This window comes from Dasypus novemcinctus, chromosome 19 (assembly GCF_030445035.2).
Source record: "Dasypus novemcinctus isolate mDasNov1 chromosome 19, mDasNov1.1.hap2, whole genome shotgun sequence".
Lineage (NCBI taxonomy): Eukaryota > Metazoa > Chordata > Mammalia > Cingulata > Dasypodidae > Dasypus > Dasypus novemcinctus.
The window spans coordinates 21911208-21930490 of NC_080691.1; the positions used below are offsets into that span (position 1 = coordinate 21911208).

At 41.1% G+C, this 19283-nt stretch overlaps 1 protein-coding gene and 1 pseudogene across 6 annotated transcripts in view; one reads left to right on the top strand and one right to left on the bottom strand.

Annotated features, from left to right (window-relative positions):
• Window positions 1–19283, bottom strand: part of HECTD4 (HECT domain E3 ubiquitin protein ligase 4) — a 241111-nt gene that overhangs the window by 37601 nt on the left and 184227 nt on the right. For all 6 annotated transcript variants that reach the window (XM_058280989.2, XM_058280990.2, XM_058280988.2 and 3 more), the window contains 9 exons: window positions 14591–14694; window positions 11657–11818; window positions 11389–11537; window positions 10980–11059; window positions 6669–6832; window positions 4717–4954; window positions 3391–3527; window positions 2544–2670; window positions 1201–1338 (listed from right to left, as the gene is read on the bottom strand). In XM_058280989.2, coding sequence (XP_058136972.1) covers window positions 1201–1338; window positions 2544–2670; window positions 3391–3527; window positions 4717–4954; window positions 6669–6832; window positions 10980–11059; window positions 11389–11537; window positions 11657–11818; window positions 14591–14694 — 1299 coding nt within the window. The remainder of the gene's footprint in view (window positions 1–1200; window positions 1339–2543; window positions 2671–3390; window positions 3528–4716; window positions 4955–6668; window positions 6833–10979; window positions 11060–11388; window positions 11538–11656; window positions 11819–14590; window positions 14695–19283) is intronic.
• LOC139437013 (lipoyl synthase, mitochondrial pseudogene) lies at window positions 7416–8043 on the top strand (annotated as a pseudogene).

Consider the following 19283-nt stretch of genomic DNA (forward strand, 5'->3'; position numbering starts at 1 on the left):
TATAATAGAATAACCATATGACCCAGCCATTCCACTCCTCTATAAATACCTAAGAGAAATGAAAACATATGTCCACCCAGAGATTTGAATGTGACATATGATATTACAGTATTAAGGAGTCCCAAAGTAGAAACAACTCATATGCCCATCTACAGATGAATGTATAAACAAAATGTGGTATACACCTATAAGAGACTATTATTCAGTCATTAAAAGGAATGAAATTCTGATACATGCTACAACATGGATGAACCTTGAATACATCCTGTAAAGTGAAAGAAGTCAGACATAAAAGGCCACACATTTCATGACTGCATTTATATTAAATGTTTAGAATAGGCAATTCCATTGAGACAGAAAGCAGATTAGTGGTTGTGAGGAGGAGCTGGGGAAAGGAAGGGATGGGAGGAGATTGCTAATGGGTTCTTGTTAGGGAAATGAAAATATGCTAGAGTTAGATGGTGGTGATGGCTTGATGTTGCAAAGCTTTGTGAATATACTGAAACTCACTGAATTGTACACTTTAAAAGGGTCAGTTTTATAGTATGTGAATTGTAAGTTAAAAAAAAAAAGGTAATGTTAAAATATATTCCTATAAAACTGCATTATTTCTGTCAAAAAATATATATATATATATTCCTGTTTCCTGTCTGTGGTCTTCTGGTATTTTTGTGAAGGTCTTCTGGCACCTCTAATAATGAATGGTTTTGAATTCTTTTTGTGCTTTTCTGTGTTTTCTTCATAATCCCAAAATGTGTGATACATTTTCGTCAAAAGAATAGCACATTCTATTAAAGTTCTAAAAAGCAAAGTAAAACTATATAGATATGGCTCAGTAGCCAGGACTAAGCCTGAGAGCCTTCTGGAGTCCTTGGACCATGGCCCACTTCACTTCCCTCCTCATACAACTGCCCTGCCTCACCCTCCTCATGCAGGTGAGTTCTGGGAGTGTGGCAGACGCCACCAAATGCTAGACAAACATCTACTTCTGACCAGCCAGGAATGGCCACTTTAGGGCCTTCCACAGAAAAGCCTGGATGAGTATGTGGAAAGGAACCTGGTCTCAGGTCAAGTCATCCTAGAGTAAAGGAGGTGCCCCTGGGAGAGTCAACAACAGCTAAGCTTAAACTCATGTTTGGGAAAACTCGAGTTCTCATTTCATAGGCAAATTCACAGGTAAATTAAGGAGAAAAGCAAAACCTTTTCGAACTTTATCAATTGTGAACTTGTTTGCTTCATCTTTAATGTCTTCAATGGTGGGAAGATAAAGGTCTCTTGGGATGCCACCATTTTCCTCGTAGAGAAATTCAACTGTTTGCCTGGCAATATCCACCATACCTAAAAAAGACAACAGTGCTTGTTGGGTAACTCTCCAAAGGGTACACAGTCTTCTCATCAACCACGACAATGCCTTAGATCTACTGTGAAAAGATATGAGAATCTTTCAAACATGGTTTGTGAGACTATGTAGCCTTCTGGGGGAAGGTAATTATACAGTGTTTACCAAGTTTAAAATGCTCTCTGACTCAATGTTTTATTTCCAGGAATCTCTCAAATCTCTTCCCACAGAAACACAAGCAAAAGCATGAAAAGGTACATGTACAGGAACACTCACTGCTGCCCTGCTGGGAAATAACAAAATCTGGAAACAACCAAAGTGTTCATCAATACAGAATGGTTAAAATATGATGGGCCACCATTAAGCAGTCATTATTTAGTTCAGTCAAAAGAAGAAACTGTAGGACAAATAGGGATAAGATGGGAATGGGTAACATACTCCTTGCTTGATGAGGTTTTTGTACTGTGTTTGCTTTTTGCTCCAACAAACACTTGTTGCTTATTTAAGAGAGACAATGTGCTACATCAGCCCCTCCTGACCAGTACTGGAATTTGCTCTGCTCTTCTGTTCCAGAGGGCAAACACATGATAATGTTCAATAGCCATGGCTGGTGAAAACTAAGTAAATGAGTAGCCAAATGTCTGAAAAGTTAGCATTGTAGGGAGTACAGCAGAGATGGGGCACAATGTACATGTTGGCTGTTGCTCTTTGAGAACCCACAGCACTAAAGAAGTTGTAGATAAAAATAGGTGTTGACAATTTCTCTATCACACTCATTTACCGTTCTCTCATTTACTGTTTGTGGTGGTCTGAAGCTGTATGGACCCCAGAAAAACAGGTTCTTAAATTTAATCCACTCCTGGGGAGCAGATGTAGCTCAGTGGCTGAGCACCTGTTTCCCATGTACAAGGTCCTGGAATGAGGCGTGGCTATTTGTGGGGAAGGATATTAGCTTGGCAATTGGGATTCTCTTCAAAAAATTTTTTTAATCCACTCCCATTACAACCACCCCAGCTTCATACCAGCAGCCCATCAACCTAAACCATGAGTTAAATTTACAAGCAAATAAAAGCCTAGCAATGAATGCAAAAGACTACAGTAAAAGTTCAGGTGGAAGACACAAGATTTACACCTGATTTTCATCCTAAAACACATCTCTTCAGTTCATGAAGTGAGCTCCTTAAGAAAACAAAAAGCACCAGACCTAGCTGTAAAGCACCCTTTATCTGGTCCAGGCCTGATTTCCGTTCTGCTTCATTGCGGAAGCGTCTTCGGATGGTTGGAAAGACTTTGGTCTCCCATGCTTTCACCAGCAGGGCATAGTGGTCCTCCTGGAAGGAGAGAGCAAACGTGAACAGAGCAGGCATTGGGCCTCCCCAAACTGACAGCTTTCATCCCTGACGCCTTCTCCCCACTCCAGTGTCAGTGATAGAAATGCAGTGTGCAGACCGCTCTACTAGATACATCCCCCAGATGCCAGAGGAGGGGAAAGATACACTGAGGCCAGTTCTTCCTCTCTCTCTAAAGCAGCAGAAACAATTTCACATGAGTCCCAACTTTCCTGCTGAATTGCTATGAAAACATTTCAGGTCTCTGTCACCTGGATCTCTTAGACAAGTGAGCCCAAGAGATACTGCTGTTCATATATGGTTTTGAAAAGGGGTTCTTAACTAGGGGTCCACAGAACGCCAAGGGGTCTCTGGAAAGATTTCAGGGAGTTCATGAGCTTGAACTGAAAAAAAAAATTAACTTATTAACTTTATTTCTCTGACCTTTAATTGAAGCCTAGCATTTCCTTCACTCATGAATGTATGCAATAAATAAATAAAAGTAGTATTCATTTTACCTGACTGGTAAAGGAGTCCATGGAACAAAAAAGGTTAAGAACCCCTGGTTTAAGAAAAACACTCTAGAATCACTGTTCAAAGACAATTACGTAATTGAAAAGTAGGACAACGTGAACCTTGCACTTTCAGATCAAAGTCAATTCTAGTCATCAGGGAGAAGTGAGCTCTGATGAGTCCCATAATCCATGGCTGCGGGCTTCTTACCTGTGGGATGTCATCATCATCATCATCATCACTTTCATCATCTGCAATGGGAGGCGGGTGGGGGTCTGGGCCAGAGGTGATGAAATTCTCATAACTGAGCTCTACTTTATAGTGGCAGGAAGTGTCACTATCATATTCTGTAACAAAGCGTGATGACAGTGAATTCCAAGTGAGAGCAGGCCGTAAAAATCATTAACTTGCCACCCTTGGACAAACTGGATTCTCTTAATAGACATGGCAGAAAGGACACCTAGGACTTTGAGGATTTTTGCAGCAGAGTCAAAAAAGAAATGATCATCTATAACTAATCTTAATCCTAAAATAGTTTGTTTTTTTTTTTTTAAAGATTTATTTTTATTTATTTAATTCCCCTCCCCTCCCCCGGTTGTCTGTTTTCTGTGTCTTTTTGCTGCGTCTTGTTTCTTTGTCCGCTTCTGTTGTCGTCAGCGGCACGGGAAGTGTGGGCGGCGCCATTCCTCGGCAGGCTGCTCCCTCCTTCGCGCTGGGCGGCTCTCCTTATGGGCGCACTCCTTGCGCGTGGGGCTCCCCTACGCGGGGGACACCCCTGTGTGGCATGGCACTCCTTGCGCGCATCAGCACTGCGCATGGGCCAGCTCCACACGGGTCAAGGAGGCCCGGGGCTTGAACCGCGGGCCTCCCATGTGGTAGACGGACGCCCTAACCACTGGGCCAAAGTCCGTTTCCCCTAAAATAGTTTTTATGGGAATAATTTATTCCTTATATTCATGTAATTTGGAAAGTTCTTCATTATGAGAAAAAATTAAACAGCCTCTTAAAACAGTTTGCAAATCAATATCCCAAGGGCCAAACATGCCTTAAGCTATCGTTAGTTTGGTGGGCTTACTTTTTCCCACTTGATCATGAAACGTTTGAAATAATCAGAAAAGTTTTATAGTGCACACCACTCTACCTACCACCTAGATTTTACAACTAGCAATTTACTATACTTGAGTGACCTCAGTTTTAAAACCATTTAAAAAATGATGAACATTTAAAAATTAGATTTCACATAAAATTCTGGATAAAAACTGGACAATCTTTCAGGCTTGCATTTTCTACATGGCCAAACTCTCCTGGCACTGACTGGTGGCAGCCTCCTGTACAAGGCGATGCATTTTCCATTTTGCTACAATTCTTCCTGCTCCCCATTTTCTTCACCCTGCCTGTTTCCCCACTTCCCCATGGATGCTTGAGTTTGCCACCCCTGATTGTAATGAGGATGCCCAAGTGAAAGGGGTTTGTGGAATTTAGAGCATTTACTCACTCCCCAGGGAAGCAGTGGGGCCCTAGGAGGAGGCTGCTTACGCTGCTGGGCAGTAGCGACGGCAGCAATCCGGCACGGTGGCCCATGAGTGCCTGGGTCCGACGCTATACTGGTACCAGCATCATTGTCACTGTCAGAGGCCATGGCAAAGGGCAGGGCCTCGAAGTTAGCGCTGATCTCTTCTGCCAGGTCGGTGCATAGGTCAGCAGCATTGCGGTGGGCCTGCCCTTCCGCGTAGGCAAATGGGCGGGAGCCAAAGTTAGCCCGAGTTTTGGTGTTCTGGAAAAGAGATCAAATAAAGGATTTGAAATGATTCAGTTGTTCAAAAATTTTTTATTTTAAAAATTTAATTAAAAAGAAAAAACTTCAGGTGAATGTCAATAAATGTCAAACCAAAAGAATGGCTCTGGGAATGGTTCAGCATATGAACCAGGCAGTGCGGGTGGCACAGCTGTGTGCACAAGCATTGCATGTGCTGGTACCGCGTGTGCTGGAACCCAGTGCACTGGCCACCCTGGCCACCCTCCTGCTCACCTCACCCTCTCATGCCCTCTGCAATTTAAACACAGCGACCTTTCTCATTCCCAACATGGCTCCCTCTGGCCTGAGACCACTGCACATGTTTCCTCCACCTGGAACATTCTCCCTCGAGTTTTTCCTCATTAAGACCAGTTAATATTCCAGACACAGTTCAAACATCACTACTTCAGGGTAATGGGGACATGATTAGATTTGCTTGGTACTTGTTTCCATAATGTCTCATGATTCTTGAACATGGCATGTCTTAGAGTTTGGGATTATTTACACATACAGATTATTTGTGTGATTTTTAATGTCTACCTCTTCCAATGGATCATAATTCCATGAAGGCAGAGACCATATTTGTTTTGCTGTTATAGCTCCAGAGCTTAGCATAGCACTATGCATATTGCAGATGCTCAGTAAAGATTTGTTGAATGAGTGAATGAATACGGTGAGAAATGTTGCCTTAAATGTCTGGAATCTTTGATTAACTCATTAAACAAATAGGGTGATAAAAGATGGTATCAGAAACATACACAGGACCAGCTCCTACAGGGTCTTTCAGGCCTGGGTCTGCTGTGTTGAAAAGACACATAAAAGGGCAATAGTGAGGTAGGGACAGGAGGTAATGATGGTGGCTGGGCAGGGTGTTAATGATGGAATGGGATAAACAGTCACATTCTGGATGCATTTTGCAGGTACGACCAACTGTTAACTTGCTGACAGACTGGATGGGGAGCATGAGAAAAAGAGGAGTCAAGGAAGACTCCAAGGGTTTTGGCTTTAGCAACAGGATGGAGTTGCCATTTTCTGAAATGAGGAAGACTGGGGAAGAAGGAGACTTGGGGATGGGGCAGAGTTAGGCTCGTTTTAGACATGTTAACTTTGAGATGCTGATAAGACAGCAATTTCGAGATGCTTCCTAGGCTGCGAGATATGAGTCTAGATTTAAGGAGAGGTCTGGAGACATGAATTCCTGAGCTACCAATGTGTTCCATGAACATTTGTTTTAATGGGTACTCTTCACAAAACAAAGAGTCATGAATAAATGTTTGAGAGATGCTAAAGATAAACACAGGGTTAAATAAAGTTGACTGTCTGACTCTTTCCCGAAGGAGTCCTCTGAGCTTCTGACATACTAAGCGACCTGTCACTTTCAAAATTTATTTAACCACACATTTGTTTTCCTGGCATTTCAAGAAATACTAGTGTTCTTTGGGCTGTTGTTTAAGAAACATGGCCAAAAGGAGGTCAAAGCAGTTGAGCACTTAAGTCCCTTGGTCAAGCCTCATCCAATCCAACACTGTGGGTTCAATGCAAGGAAAGGTGGATTTTACTGACACAGGTGGACTTTGTCACTGCCCACCTGTGATGGGCCTCAGGGCATGTTGTATACCTTAAAGTTTTCGATTCTTGATAGGAACGCATTACTCAGAAGAACTGCTTTTACTTTCCAAACAAGATAACCTGCCTTTTTCTGAATGTGAACTACAGGCCACATTCCACCAGAGACGTCTTCGAGATACGGTGAGAGGCGCTGCCCGCAGTAGGTGAAGTACACGCGGCCCTTGGCTGGCTGCCCTGGAGGAGGTGGGGTCCCCTCGGTTCTCTCCCAGCCAATTCCTGCCACGTCACCTATGGCAGAGGATAAGAAGGGAAACAACACATTTTCCCTCTTTTATTGATTACTCAAGAAATGTCAAAGTTGCAACTCATGTAAGGATGCCACATATCACTATCTATCTATCTATCTATCTATCTATCTATCTATCTATCTATCTATCTATGACCTCAGTTGTATCTAAAAAGGACATGAAGTGACTTCTTATATTTAAATAGAAAAGACAATAAAATAAGACAACAGAAATAAACAATTTTAAAAAGCTAAGTTACAAACTACTGAGGATGAAAATACCTAGCATCTGAGTTCAGTTGGTTACCATAATTACACCCAAAATTTAACTTTTATTTTCCTGGCAGCCAAGACCCAAAGGGCAAAACATTGGATACAATATGAAAAAAACAAAATAGATCAATGTAGGTTTTGCTATTGAGACACATGAGTTACTTAGGGATACTACTTATCAGGTATAGAGAGGGCATAAAGGTAAAAAGGTAATATCTCCTTTGTAAGTTGTGGAAGATTTAGAAATGATTTTCAAAAATACATTTTAAAACTCAATCCTTGGATGTAAACTGAAAAACTCTCTATTGATCCATGCTGATCCAGGAAACACTGATCCCTCAGCCTCTAGATCCTGCTAGGTTCAAAGAGGACGTGTCTCTATGTTGCAGAAGTGCCGCTCACATATTGGGACCACAGGTATTTGGAAGATATTTATGCAGCCTGGTCAGAGTACTGAGCTCCTTGCCAGACGAAAAAAAGAATTTTTACAGAATGGATCAGACTTTCAAGATTTTGTATCTGGTGATCTTGCAGACAAGGGTACCTGAGCTGAATATAAAGGAAACTTAAAATGCCAGAAAGGAGAATGGTTAAGACTACCTTCATGGTTAAACACAGAGATTCCCAGGGTGAAAAATTACAATAAATTGAAAAATACATTGCAAATTAAATCTCCATACAGTGTGTGAGAAGCTAGATGTCCAAATATTGGGGAGTTTTGGGGAGGTGAGAATATGCCACAGTCATAGCCACAATCATGTTGATGGGTGATACATGTACAAGAGGTTGTAGATTTTGTTCTGTGAAAACTGCAAGAAATCCACCTCTACTGGATATCAATGAGCCCCTTCAATACTGCAAAGGTGACTGCAGAGTGGGGTCTGGATTATGTTGCCTGACATCTGTGGATTGAGATGATATGCCTGATGGGGGGAGCTGAGCACTTTGCAAAGACAGTTATGCTTAAAGGAAAGGAATCCAAAAATTCTTATGGAATCCCTCACCCCTGATTTCTGAGGAGACCTTAAAGCAATAGAGAAAGTTGCTCTGTCAGATTAGATGTGCACACACATAATGTGCAAACAGTTTAAGAATTACAGAGGAAAGTTCATGATTTCTGAGCCAATTCTGACCAGTCTCCACGTGTACTGAAATGTGCCAAGGGGAAGTGGATTTGGCTCAACTGATAGAGCATCTGCCTACTACGTGGGAGGTCCAAAGTTCTAACCCCGGGCCTCCTGACCCATGTGATGAGCTGGCCCATGCACAGTGCTGATGCACGCAAGGAGTGCCGTGCCACACAGGGGTGTTCCCCACATAGTGGAGCCCCACGCGCAAGAAGTGCATCCTGCAAGGATAGCCACCCCATGTGAAAAAAGTGCAACCTGCCCAGGAGTGGCACCGCACACAGAGAGAGCTGACACAGCAAGATAATGCAACAAAAAGAGACAGATTCTTGGTGCCGCTGACAAGAATACAAGCAGACACAGAAGAACACACAGTGAAAGGACACAGAGAGCAGACAACAGGGGTTGAGGGGGGAGGGAGAAGGGGAGAGAAATAAATTGAAAAAAAAAAAAAGTAGTCATTAAAAAAAAAAGAAACGTCCCAAGGAGATTCAACCTGATGTTACCTCTAAAACATCTATAATGTTGGGTTTAGGTGATGATGAGCAAGTGTATGCAACAATGAAAGCACTCTGTAAGGCAGACAGGGACTGTTTGACTTTAGGACAGTATATGCAGCCAACAAAGCGCCACGTTAAGGTTGAAGAATACATTACTCCTGAAAAGTTCAAATAATGGGAAAAGGTAGGAAATGAACTTGGCTTTCATTATACTTCAAGTGGCTCTCTGGTGTGTTCTTCGAATAAAGCACGTAAACTTTTCCTGAAAAATCTAGTGGCCAAAAGAAAAACAAAAGCTATTTAAAACTTAGACAAGACCTTCAGGATCATAAGAATTTTAAAAATATGATTCCAGTTTGTAACAGATGGAGCCAGAATGCCCAGACTTCAGTGGATGTACCCTAGCTCTTTCTGTTTTAAGAAAAATGCCAGTAAGTTTATGTTTTTAATTATAATAATTCCCTTAGTTTTAGCATTTCCTCTTCATTAACATAAATAATTACTTGCTAGGATGTAATCATAAAATATCTTTTTAAGGGCTTGCAATTGACAATATAATAAAAATAAGAACTTCCAGAAGGCCTTTAAAAAAAAAAAACAACAAACTTCAATCCTCAATGTAAGCTAAAGGCATATCATTCTATCATATTATGTTCCCTTACTTCCATTTATTTAAGGTATTTTTGCAGGAAGCTAAGATCATACAGGCCAGGCTGCTTTCTGATGAGGTGGCTGGTTGCTGGTATAGAGTTTAGAGAATCAAGAGAAGCAGATCCATTACAGCACTGCCTCAGTAAGTGCTAGATATGGCTTGATAGCCAATTTGTTGTTGAACTCTCCAATAAGTGTATGCTATTTTTGATGACAGAATGCCATATGCCTTAGATACTACTACAATGGAAATGTCACCATGGCATCCCCAGGGCCTAGAAGACTGCCTAGTACGTAGGAGATACTCGGTGAGTATCTGTCGATGAAGGAACACCACCAGTGTTGGTAGAGAGGTTGAGATTCTGTTATAAAAAGTGGGTTTCCAATTCCTCTTCTTCTCTAAGAAAAGGGGAGCATATATGTGTGAGGTCCAGTCCAAAATTTTCTCAAAAATCAAAAGGAGAACAAAATAGAGCACAAATAACAACAAAAAAAAGCCCACCTATACTTCTCCTGCCCTTCCCACATATCCCATTGTGCCTAAAGCACATGTTTTAATATGTACTGCCCTGAGACGTCAGAGTTCTGCTCCATAAAGCAAAGAGAAACGACTTTGCTCTGAAATTATTCATTGTAACTTGACCATAACTGAAAACTCTATGCTCCCTAGAAAAGTGCTATTTAATGAGCAGCTTCCTCAAGGGTAAGCAACAGCAAAATTATCCCAGATCATCTATCACATATAACAATTAAAGGTTTTTCAGAGATGATGCTAAGATGTAGTGTCTGAAAATAATTAGCCAACATGTTTGGCTGCTTCTAATAATAAGAAGACAGTGCTTATAGTTTGCTACTGCTGGAAGAGCTGGGACTGTTTCCAGTTCATCTACAATACCATTCAGATCAAGTTATTTATATGGAAGTTAGAAAAAAGGAGCGAATAGACTTATTTCCCCTTCACTGTGACTGAAGTATCTGCACAGAATACTTATAAAGCTTGACCAGATGTTCAGGGCACTGAGAGCAAAGTCAGCATGTGCCCACCACTAATGCCTTTCTCAAGCACCTCATGGCTAGTGGTAGAGCTCTCTTTATTTGAAGCTATTTATCAGTTCATCAATGAATAGCTGATGAAAGATCAAACTTTAGAGAGAAACAAAACCTCAGAATTTTCTAAAGATGAACGAATGAAAACAAACATGATTCTTAGGTTATCAAATGGAGACTCTAAATCAGGGATTCTAAACAAGGGCTCCATGAGCTTGAATAGAAATTCAAGAAAACATTATTCTTGTGGGGATGTGTTGGTGTGGGTGTGACATATTTATTAAATAATACACAGTAGAGTGTGGACTTAGTAAGGGGTCTGTGGTTTTCCCCTGACTGGCAAAGGAGTCCATGGAACAAAAAACATTAAGAACCTCTGCAGTCTAAACAGTAATGGCCTCTCAAAATTAAGGGTGTGATGTAAACTAGGGAGCAGTATTAATGAGTGTTTGGTTTTCACTAAAAGACACATTGCCCTTTTCGAATTGCTAAATTTATTCACTTTTAATTTATTTAGACCAAAACCTAGAACAACAGAAATACGCACTTACCAGGAGAGAGAGTCACATCTAAGCGAACACTCTTCCACTGTAACAAACTGGAGCCATTGTAGTGTACAGCTCGCCCATTGCTAAGAAAATTCAAAGAAGGGAAGTCAAAGACAAGACTAATCAGTCAACACAGAGGCTGTTAAGTAGTGGATTGGAGGGTGGGCATGAGCAGTGGGGGGATGTGTTCAGCAGCACAAGAATAATTAGAAGAGAAATCATAAAAGCTATCCTCTTTTCCTAAACATGTTTTGGGGGTAGAGAGTATAATCATATTACTTTAGTACCAAAACACCCAAGCCACCATTTCCCACCATTTCCCAAACTATATTCATAAAAAAAAGGGATCTGAGTTCAGAAGCATTTGGGAAACAAAAGACAGTCACTTACTTATGGAATTGCAGCCACTTACTTATGGAAAAGACAAGTGCCCACTGGATTAGTCCAAGCCCCATCTCGCTTTTCTGCTTCTGTAGCAAAGCCAAAGGAAACGATTGGTCCAGTGTCGTCATCAGTATCTCCATAGGAAACAATTTCAATTTCCCAGTAAAAAGATGGGGCCTGAAGAAACATCATAAGTGAGCAGACAGTCAGAGGGCTCAGACTGGGCCCCGGAACTGGCTTTTTCTTTCAAATTTGAAGGAAGGAGGCAAAAGGCAGTGCCTCCTGTGATTTCTCACCTGAACGGGCAGCGGTGAGGTGGCATAGATAAATGTGCCCCGGGGCAGGCCTCCCCCAGCGCTGGGGTCAGCCAGGAAGGTGACTGAAGTAAGGTGAGATGAGAACATGCAGGCTCGGACAGGTGGGAACACTCGTGAGGGGCTCCAAGTAATCTCTTTCGGCTACAGTAGGGAAAAAATTCTCTTCAGTGGAACTGCAAACACAAATTCCTTACCCTCTCAAAGAAGAAAAATATTTTTTATCTGATGGGACTGTAATTTAGTTTTGAGCCATCATTTTCACCTTTGTATTCTAAAGATAAAAACTGAAAGATGCAGGTAAAGATTTAGGTCCAAGGAAAACTGCACACAACTTAAATGTTCAACAAAAAAGTCTGCGTAAACTGAGGCACAACTATACACTGGACTATTAAGTTGCTATTGGTTAACATGGAAAAGTATTACCATCTACTGAAAAAAGCTGAATACAAAACAGTATGGACAGCAGGAACCCATTTTTGGTAATACATCACATTAATGGTGATTGCAGAGGTTGCGATTTCACATGGCCTTTTTTCTTTGATACATTTTATACCTTTTTTTAAAAAAAAATTTCAAACTTAGAAATTATAAGAATAATACAGCAAATACAGCAACTCTTGTATATCCTTAGATGCATCAACTTTTTTTTCTTTCTTTAAATCCAAGCTCATTTAATTCAATCTTTTGTAATGTTATATTGCTTCCTTCCTCTTTTTCCCTCTTTCTCTTCACCCTTCTAACTTTCCCTCCATCAGTTCCCTTATCTCTTTCTTGTCCCACAAGGAGTTCAGCTGGGGGCAGTGAATGAGTTCAGACTCACATTTCATCTTCAAGAGGGCAAGCTTGATACGGCTTTTCCTCAGAAGAACCGTGCATGTAGTCAGACAGGCCAGTCTCACCAGGTTGCAGGCTGCAGGAGCACACACACAGAGCGAGGAGCTTCTTCCAGGAGTCAGCATCCAGTTCAACATGTGTGAGCCTGCAACCTTCAACTTTCCCTTTCTATCTTTGTAAGCTGAGGAGGAGGGGCAGTCTCGGGCCAGTGTGTGGCTTTCTTCCTGGGCCTCCCCGACGAGGACTGAGCTAGCCCTGAACATCCCATGGCTTCCACGGCCACCTCACAGGCACGGTCAGGCTGACAGTAGGACTGAAGCCTCCACATCACCTTTTAAAAATAGCTTGAGATAAAATTCATATACTATGTAATTCACCCATTTAAAGTGTACACGTCAATGTTTTCAAAGTATATTCCAGGGTTGTGCCCCCTCACTACCATCTAACTTTGGATCATTTTTTTCCCCACTAAAAGAAACCCCATACCTTGTTAGCATAGCAGTCACTCCCCCACAACCCTTTCGCCACAAACCCCTGACAATCACTAATCTACTTTCTGTCTCTATTGATTTGCCTATTTTGGATATTTCATATAAATGGAATCATAAATGTATGGCCTTTTGTGACTGTCTTCTTTAACTTAGCATGATGTTTTTGAGGCTCATCCATGTTTGGGAATGTATTAGTTCCATTGTATAGCTGTATCACCTATTGTTTATTCATTCATCAGCTGATGGACATTTGGTTGTTTCCACTTAGGAGCTACTATGAATAATGCTGCTATGAGCATTCACAGATGCACCAATTTTAGCGTTTTGTCACATTTGTGTGTTTTTGTTTTTTTAAAAGATTGATTTATTTCTCCCTCCCCTCTCCATTGTCCACTCTCTGTGTCCATTCACTGTATGGTGTTCTGTGTCTGCTTATATTCTCACTAGGCAGCTCCAGGAACTGATCCTGGGACCTTCTGGAGTGGGAGAGAGGTGATCATTCTCTTGCACCACCTCAGCTCCCTGGTCTGCTGCATCTCTCTTTTTTTTTCTTTTTTTTTTTTTAAGATTTATTTTTTATTTATTTCTTTCCCCTTCCCCCCATTGTCTGCTCTCTGTGTGTCCATTCGCTGTGTGTTCTTCTGTGACCGCTTCTATCCTTATCAGTGGCACCAGGAATCTGTTTCTTTTTGTTGCATCATCTTGTTGTATCAGCTCTCCGTGTGTGCAGCGCCATTCCTGGGCAGGCTGCACTTCCTTTCGCGCTGGTCGGCTCTCCTTATGGGGCGCTCTCCTTGCACGTGGGGCTCCCTTATGTGGAGGACACACCTGCATGGCAGGGCACTCCTTGCGTGCATCAGCACTGCGCATGGGCCAGCTCCACACGGGTCAAGGAGGCCCGGGGTTTGAACCGCGGACCTCCCATGTGGTAGGCGGACACCCTAACCACTGGGCAAAGTCCACTTTCCTGCTACATCTCTTATTGTGTGTCTCTTTTTGTTGAGTGTTCTTGCTGCATCAGCTCTCAGCGTGGACCAGCACTCCTGTTCGGGGCAGAGCTCCTGTGTGGGGCAGTGCTCCTGCACGGGGCACCACTCTACACAGGCCAGCACTCTGTCTGGGCAAGCTTGCCACACAGGCCAGTGTGCATTCACCTGGAGGCCCTGGGTATTGAACCCTAGACCTCCTACATGGTAGATAGGAGCCCATTTGCTTGAGCCACACCTGCTTCCCCACATTTGTTTTTTGATCACTATTTCTCTCATACTCTATATATACTTATTATAATGAAAGAGATCACAGATCTACATTTTTTTAAACTTCCTTTTTCTGTCTTTGATAACATAAAAAAATTCTTCACAAATCAATGAGTTCTGCTCCTTTGCTATACATTTCCAATATTCAGAATGCCAAATCAATGGGCTTTGACACTCAGAGATGATTTCATGTCTTTGTAGACACTACACCCCCAAGTGGCTTTTGAAGTCCTCCTTCTCAACTTTATTAACGTACTGCTGTGCGTGTTTAATGATGGTTACTCATATGGCACGTGTTGCAGCGTGGCAGGTCTGCAGATCAGAAGGCTCACCTGTCTGCGATCGGCCTGCAGTGGGGGTGGAGGTGGCCGAGCACAGTCCCGATAGAGCATCCTCAGGCGTTCACACTGCACTTCCACAACTGCAAGGCGCTCTCCTGGAGGGTAGACGCAGAATCCATGAAATAACTCCCATGACCCCTGAAAAATAGGTCTCAACTCTTTTGGAGTATGGTCAAAGCAATAAAATACACTTAGAAAGATTATTCACAGTTTTACAAAAGAGTAAGTAACATGAGGCATCTTTGTCTATTACACGTAGCCCACTGGCATAGCAATATGGTCAAGTGCATGGGACCTGGAGTTGGGCTACCTGGATTTAGAACCTGGCTCCATTACCCAGTATTTACCATCTTACAAGATGGGGGTTTAATAGTAGCTTTGCCTTGTGAAGATGAGATGAAATAATGCCTTAGCCAAGTATCTGGACACAGTAAACACTCAAGAAATGGAAGTTATTATTCTTATCATCCAACAAATGAAAGCTGTTATTCTGATCATCTAAGCTTATGTTTTGAAAAAATCAAATACCTATTGAACACCTTCACTAACATGGTGCATTGCTAGATATTGGAGAATACAAAGATATATGAGCCAAAGCCCCTGCCCCAGTCAGGAGTCTTACACTCTTGAAAGGGAGATGAGACATACACACAGAGAAGAAAGAATATAGTACAAGGCTGTAGTATATGACTGTGTGGTATGAGGTACAAGCACAGGCACAGATGAATGAGAGATGCCTTCATGCCAGGATCCAAAAAGGCATAATAAAGACAATGCTAAGTTAAATTGCAGAGTAGACATGATACCAATAAGCAAAGAAGGGAATTCTGAGTGGCTTGGCACTATGAGAAAAGGTCTAGAACACTGAAATGCCAGCTGTCTAGAAGTACCTCACAGCACATATAAAACTTAACTCCAAAAGGACCAAAAACCTAAATGTACGAGCTAAAACTAGAAAGCTCTTAGAAGAAAAAAATAGGTGTAAGTCTTCACGACCTTGGATTTGGCAAGTTTCTTAGACCTGACACCAAAAGCACGATCCACAAAAGCAAACTGGATAAACAGGGATTTGTCAGAATTAAAGACTTTTGTGCATTAAAGACACTAACAAAAAAGTTAAAAGATCTCACAGAATGGGAGAAAATATCTGTAAATCATATCTGATAAGGGACTAGTATCTGGAATCTGTAAAGAACTCTTACAACTCAACAACAAAAAGAAAAGCCAATTAAAAATGGACAAAGGATTTGAATAGACATTTCTCCAAAGAAGAGATATAAATGGCCAATAAGCACATGAAAAGATGCTTGACCTTATTAGTGGTCAGAGAAATGCAAATCAAAACCATAATGAGATACCACTTCATATCAACTAGGATAGCTATAATAAAAAAGACAGACAATAACAAGTGTTGGGGAGGATGTAGAGGTAATTGGACCCCTCATACATTGTTGGTGGGAATGTAAAATAGTGTAGCCACTTTGGAAAACAGTTTTGTAATTTTTCAAAAAGTTAAACATAAAGTTACCATATGACCCTAGGAATATGCCATTTCTGGGTATTCACCCAAGATAACTGAATGTCATTCCTATGTTTACATCCAAGAGAACTGAAAACATATGTCCACATAAACACTTGTGCATGAATGTTCAAAACAGAATTATTCAAAATAGCCCAAAAGTAGAAACAACCCGAATGTCTATCAATTGATGAATGGATAAAATATAGTTATGTCCATACTGTGGAAAGGTATTCAGCCATAAAAAGGAATAGAATTCTGCTACATGATATAACATGGCTGGATCTTGAAAACAGTATGTCTAGTCAAAGAAGCCAGCCACAAAAGGTCACATATTGTCTGATTCAGTTTAAATGAAATGTCAACTGGCAAATCCATAGAGATAGAAAGTTGCGGTTGCTGGGAACTGGGGTGGGGGTGGGGAATGGGGAGTGACTGCTAATGGGCACAGCGTTTCTTCTGGGGGGGGGATGAAAATGTTCTGGAATTAGTGGTGAGGACTACATAACTTTGTGAATGGGCTAAAAACCAGCTGAATTGTACCCTTTAAAAGAGTGAATTTTATAGTATATTAATTATATCTCAATCAAAAGAAAAGCTGTCTTAGGAGGACTAAAATGTAGTCTATCAAATAAAGAGCATAGGGTTTGTTTAGGATGATAGTGAGAAAGATTTATTCATTCATACCATACATACAGACACATAAAGACACCTGAGAGAAAACCTATGTAAGAGGCATAATGATGATGTGAGTTAGAAGGAGGTAAGAAAGATTCAAAGAGAAAACAGCCAAAGTGGAGCCAGGAGTGAGGCCAGGCCACAAAGTGTGTGCCGTGGTGGTGTCTTTTACACTTGGGGGCACAAGTATAGAGCTGAGCTCAGTGGCCAAATCTCAGATGGAAACTGATCAGCAACGGGATTCACAATGTGCATTAGATAAAAGCAAGCTAGTCATGAAGAGTGGACTATTTTTTAAAAAGATTTTAACTTCTTCATTTTTTGCAATTTATCCTCCCCTCCCCCAGATGGTTCTCTTGTCTGTCTGCTCACTGCTTGCTCGCCATCCCCAGAAGGCGTGGGGAAAAGGAACCTGGGACTACCCACATGGGAGGGGAATGCCCAAGGCCTGAGCTGTACCCGCTCCCGGAGAGTGGACTATTCTTAATAAACACTTCAAATATTTTTTGTTACAAAGATGTAACAAATTATTCCAAGCGACCTCATAATTAGAACACTGATTAATGAATAACACCTGCAACAACATCTTTATCATCAACCAGAGGTAAGTTTTACAGAGCTATTTCAATACAGATAAGTGGAATAATAGCAAATAACAAGGTGAAAGCAATTCTTAGGCAGGGGAGTTGGTGCTCGGTGTATGCAGACTTTTTGGTCTTTATTTATTTTTTTAATATTACATTCAAAAAATATGAGGTCCCCATATACCCCCTACCTCCCTCACTCCACTCCTCCCCCCATAACAACAATCTCCTCCATCATCATGAGACATTCATTGCATTTGGTGAATACATCTCTGAGCACCGCTGCACCTCATGGTCAATGGTCCACACCATAGCCCACGCTCTCCCACATTCCACCCAGTGGGTCATGGGACTTTTTAAAAAGGTTTACTGTAAAAGTATGGAAATGAATAGAGTTGATGGTAATACATCTTAGTGAGTATAACTAATAATGCCGATTTATAAATGTGATTGTGGCTGAGAGGGATAGTTTCTGGACGTAAATGTCAACTGAAAGGAAACTAGAGAATAATCTAGGGTATATACAACATAGTGATTTCAGTGGTAGTTGAAGACCATGGTTAACAGTATAGCTATAGAATGTTCTTCTTTTACAAAGTATTAAGAATATGGTGATACATAGGAAAATTACAACTAAGGTAACTTATGGAAGATAGCTCAGTAATATTTCAGTATTTTTGCAGCTATGGCAAAGAAGATATGGTATCAACTCTAAGGGACAACAATAGGGAGGTATAAGGAGACATGGGATTTTTCCTTTTGGAATAATGAAAACGTTCTAAAATTCACAGAGGTGACGACAGCACAACTCTGTGATGAAAATGAGAGCCACTGAGTGTACACTTTGAATTCATTATACAAGGCATGGGACTATATAACACAGGGAATCCAGTGGTGGAAGATGGACTGTGGTTAACAAGACAATTATTAAAAATTCTCTCATGAGCTATAATGAATTTATAATACTAATACAGGGTATTAATAATTGGGTGGGCTGGGGGAAAAACTCCACCAAATAAAAGATATGGGATATAGTTAGTAGTAATACTGTGATGATGCTATTTCATAGTAACAAACGTTTTGCAGCAATGCAAGGTGTTGGTGGTGGGGTGATGTATGGGAACCCTGTAGGATGATATGCATGTTTGCTTTGTAAGTTCACAACTTTTACTATACACTTATTGTTTATGTTCATGTATAAATGATATACTTCAATAAAATTTTATTTAAAATAAAACAATTCTTAGGTGAGAAAGAAGGCGGGGCTATTTGAGAGAACTGAGGCATATTTGCTACAAAGCAGGTTTAAAGTAAGAGGAGATTTGAGAGTACCTAGTGTGAGAATAAAAAGTGCCTATACTTCCAATTCAAGAAAGAAAAGACTGATTTTTCTTTGGTCACGGTCACATGTAGTCACCAGAACTAACTGTGGTTATGCGTTACTATGACCCATTTACTTGGAACTGACCCATTCCAAATGATAAATGCCAACTTTGTATCAGTAACCAGGCACAGGAGAGTCAGTCACTCAGTGATAACTCCATGCTCTGAAAATAAGCCACTCAAATCAGGCTCCAGGAAGGTTACTGTGATGACAACGTGAGAAGTCAAAGGGCAGGAAGAAAAGGAGAATAATGCATATGTCTAAACATGAGGTAAAAAGGACCTGACTTAAGGAGTACTAAAAATGGGAAAGAGGATATAAATTCAGCAGTATTTCAAAGGAAGAATCAGATATGGCAAGTGATTGGATGTGGAGAGCCAGAAGAGAGGCATCAAATTTGACCGACTGAGTATCAAAAAAATAGTCTTAGTGTAGGTGCTGGTAGCAGGGCAATGTATGGGAATCTTGAATGGCATGCATGATTGTTTTATAAATTCACAATTTCTTTAATTAAAAAAA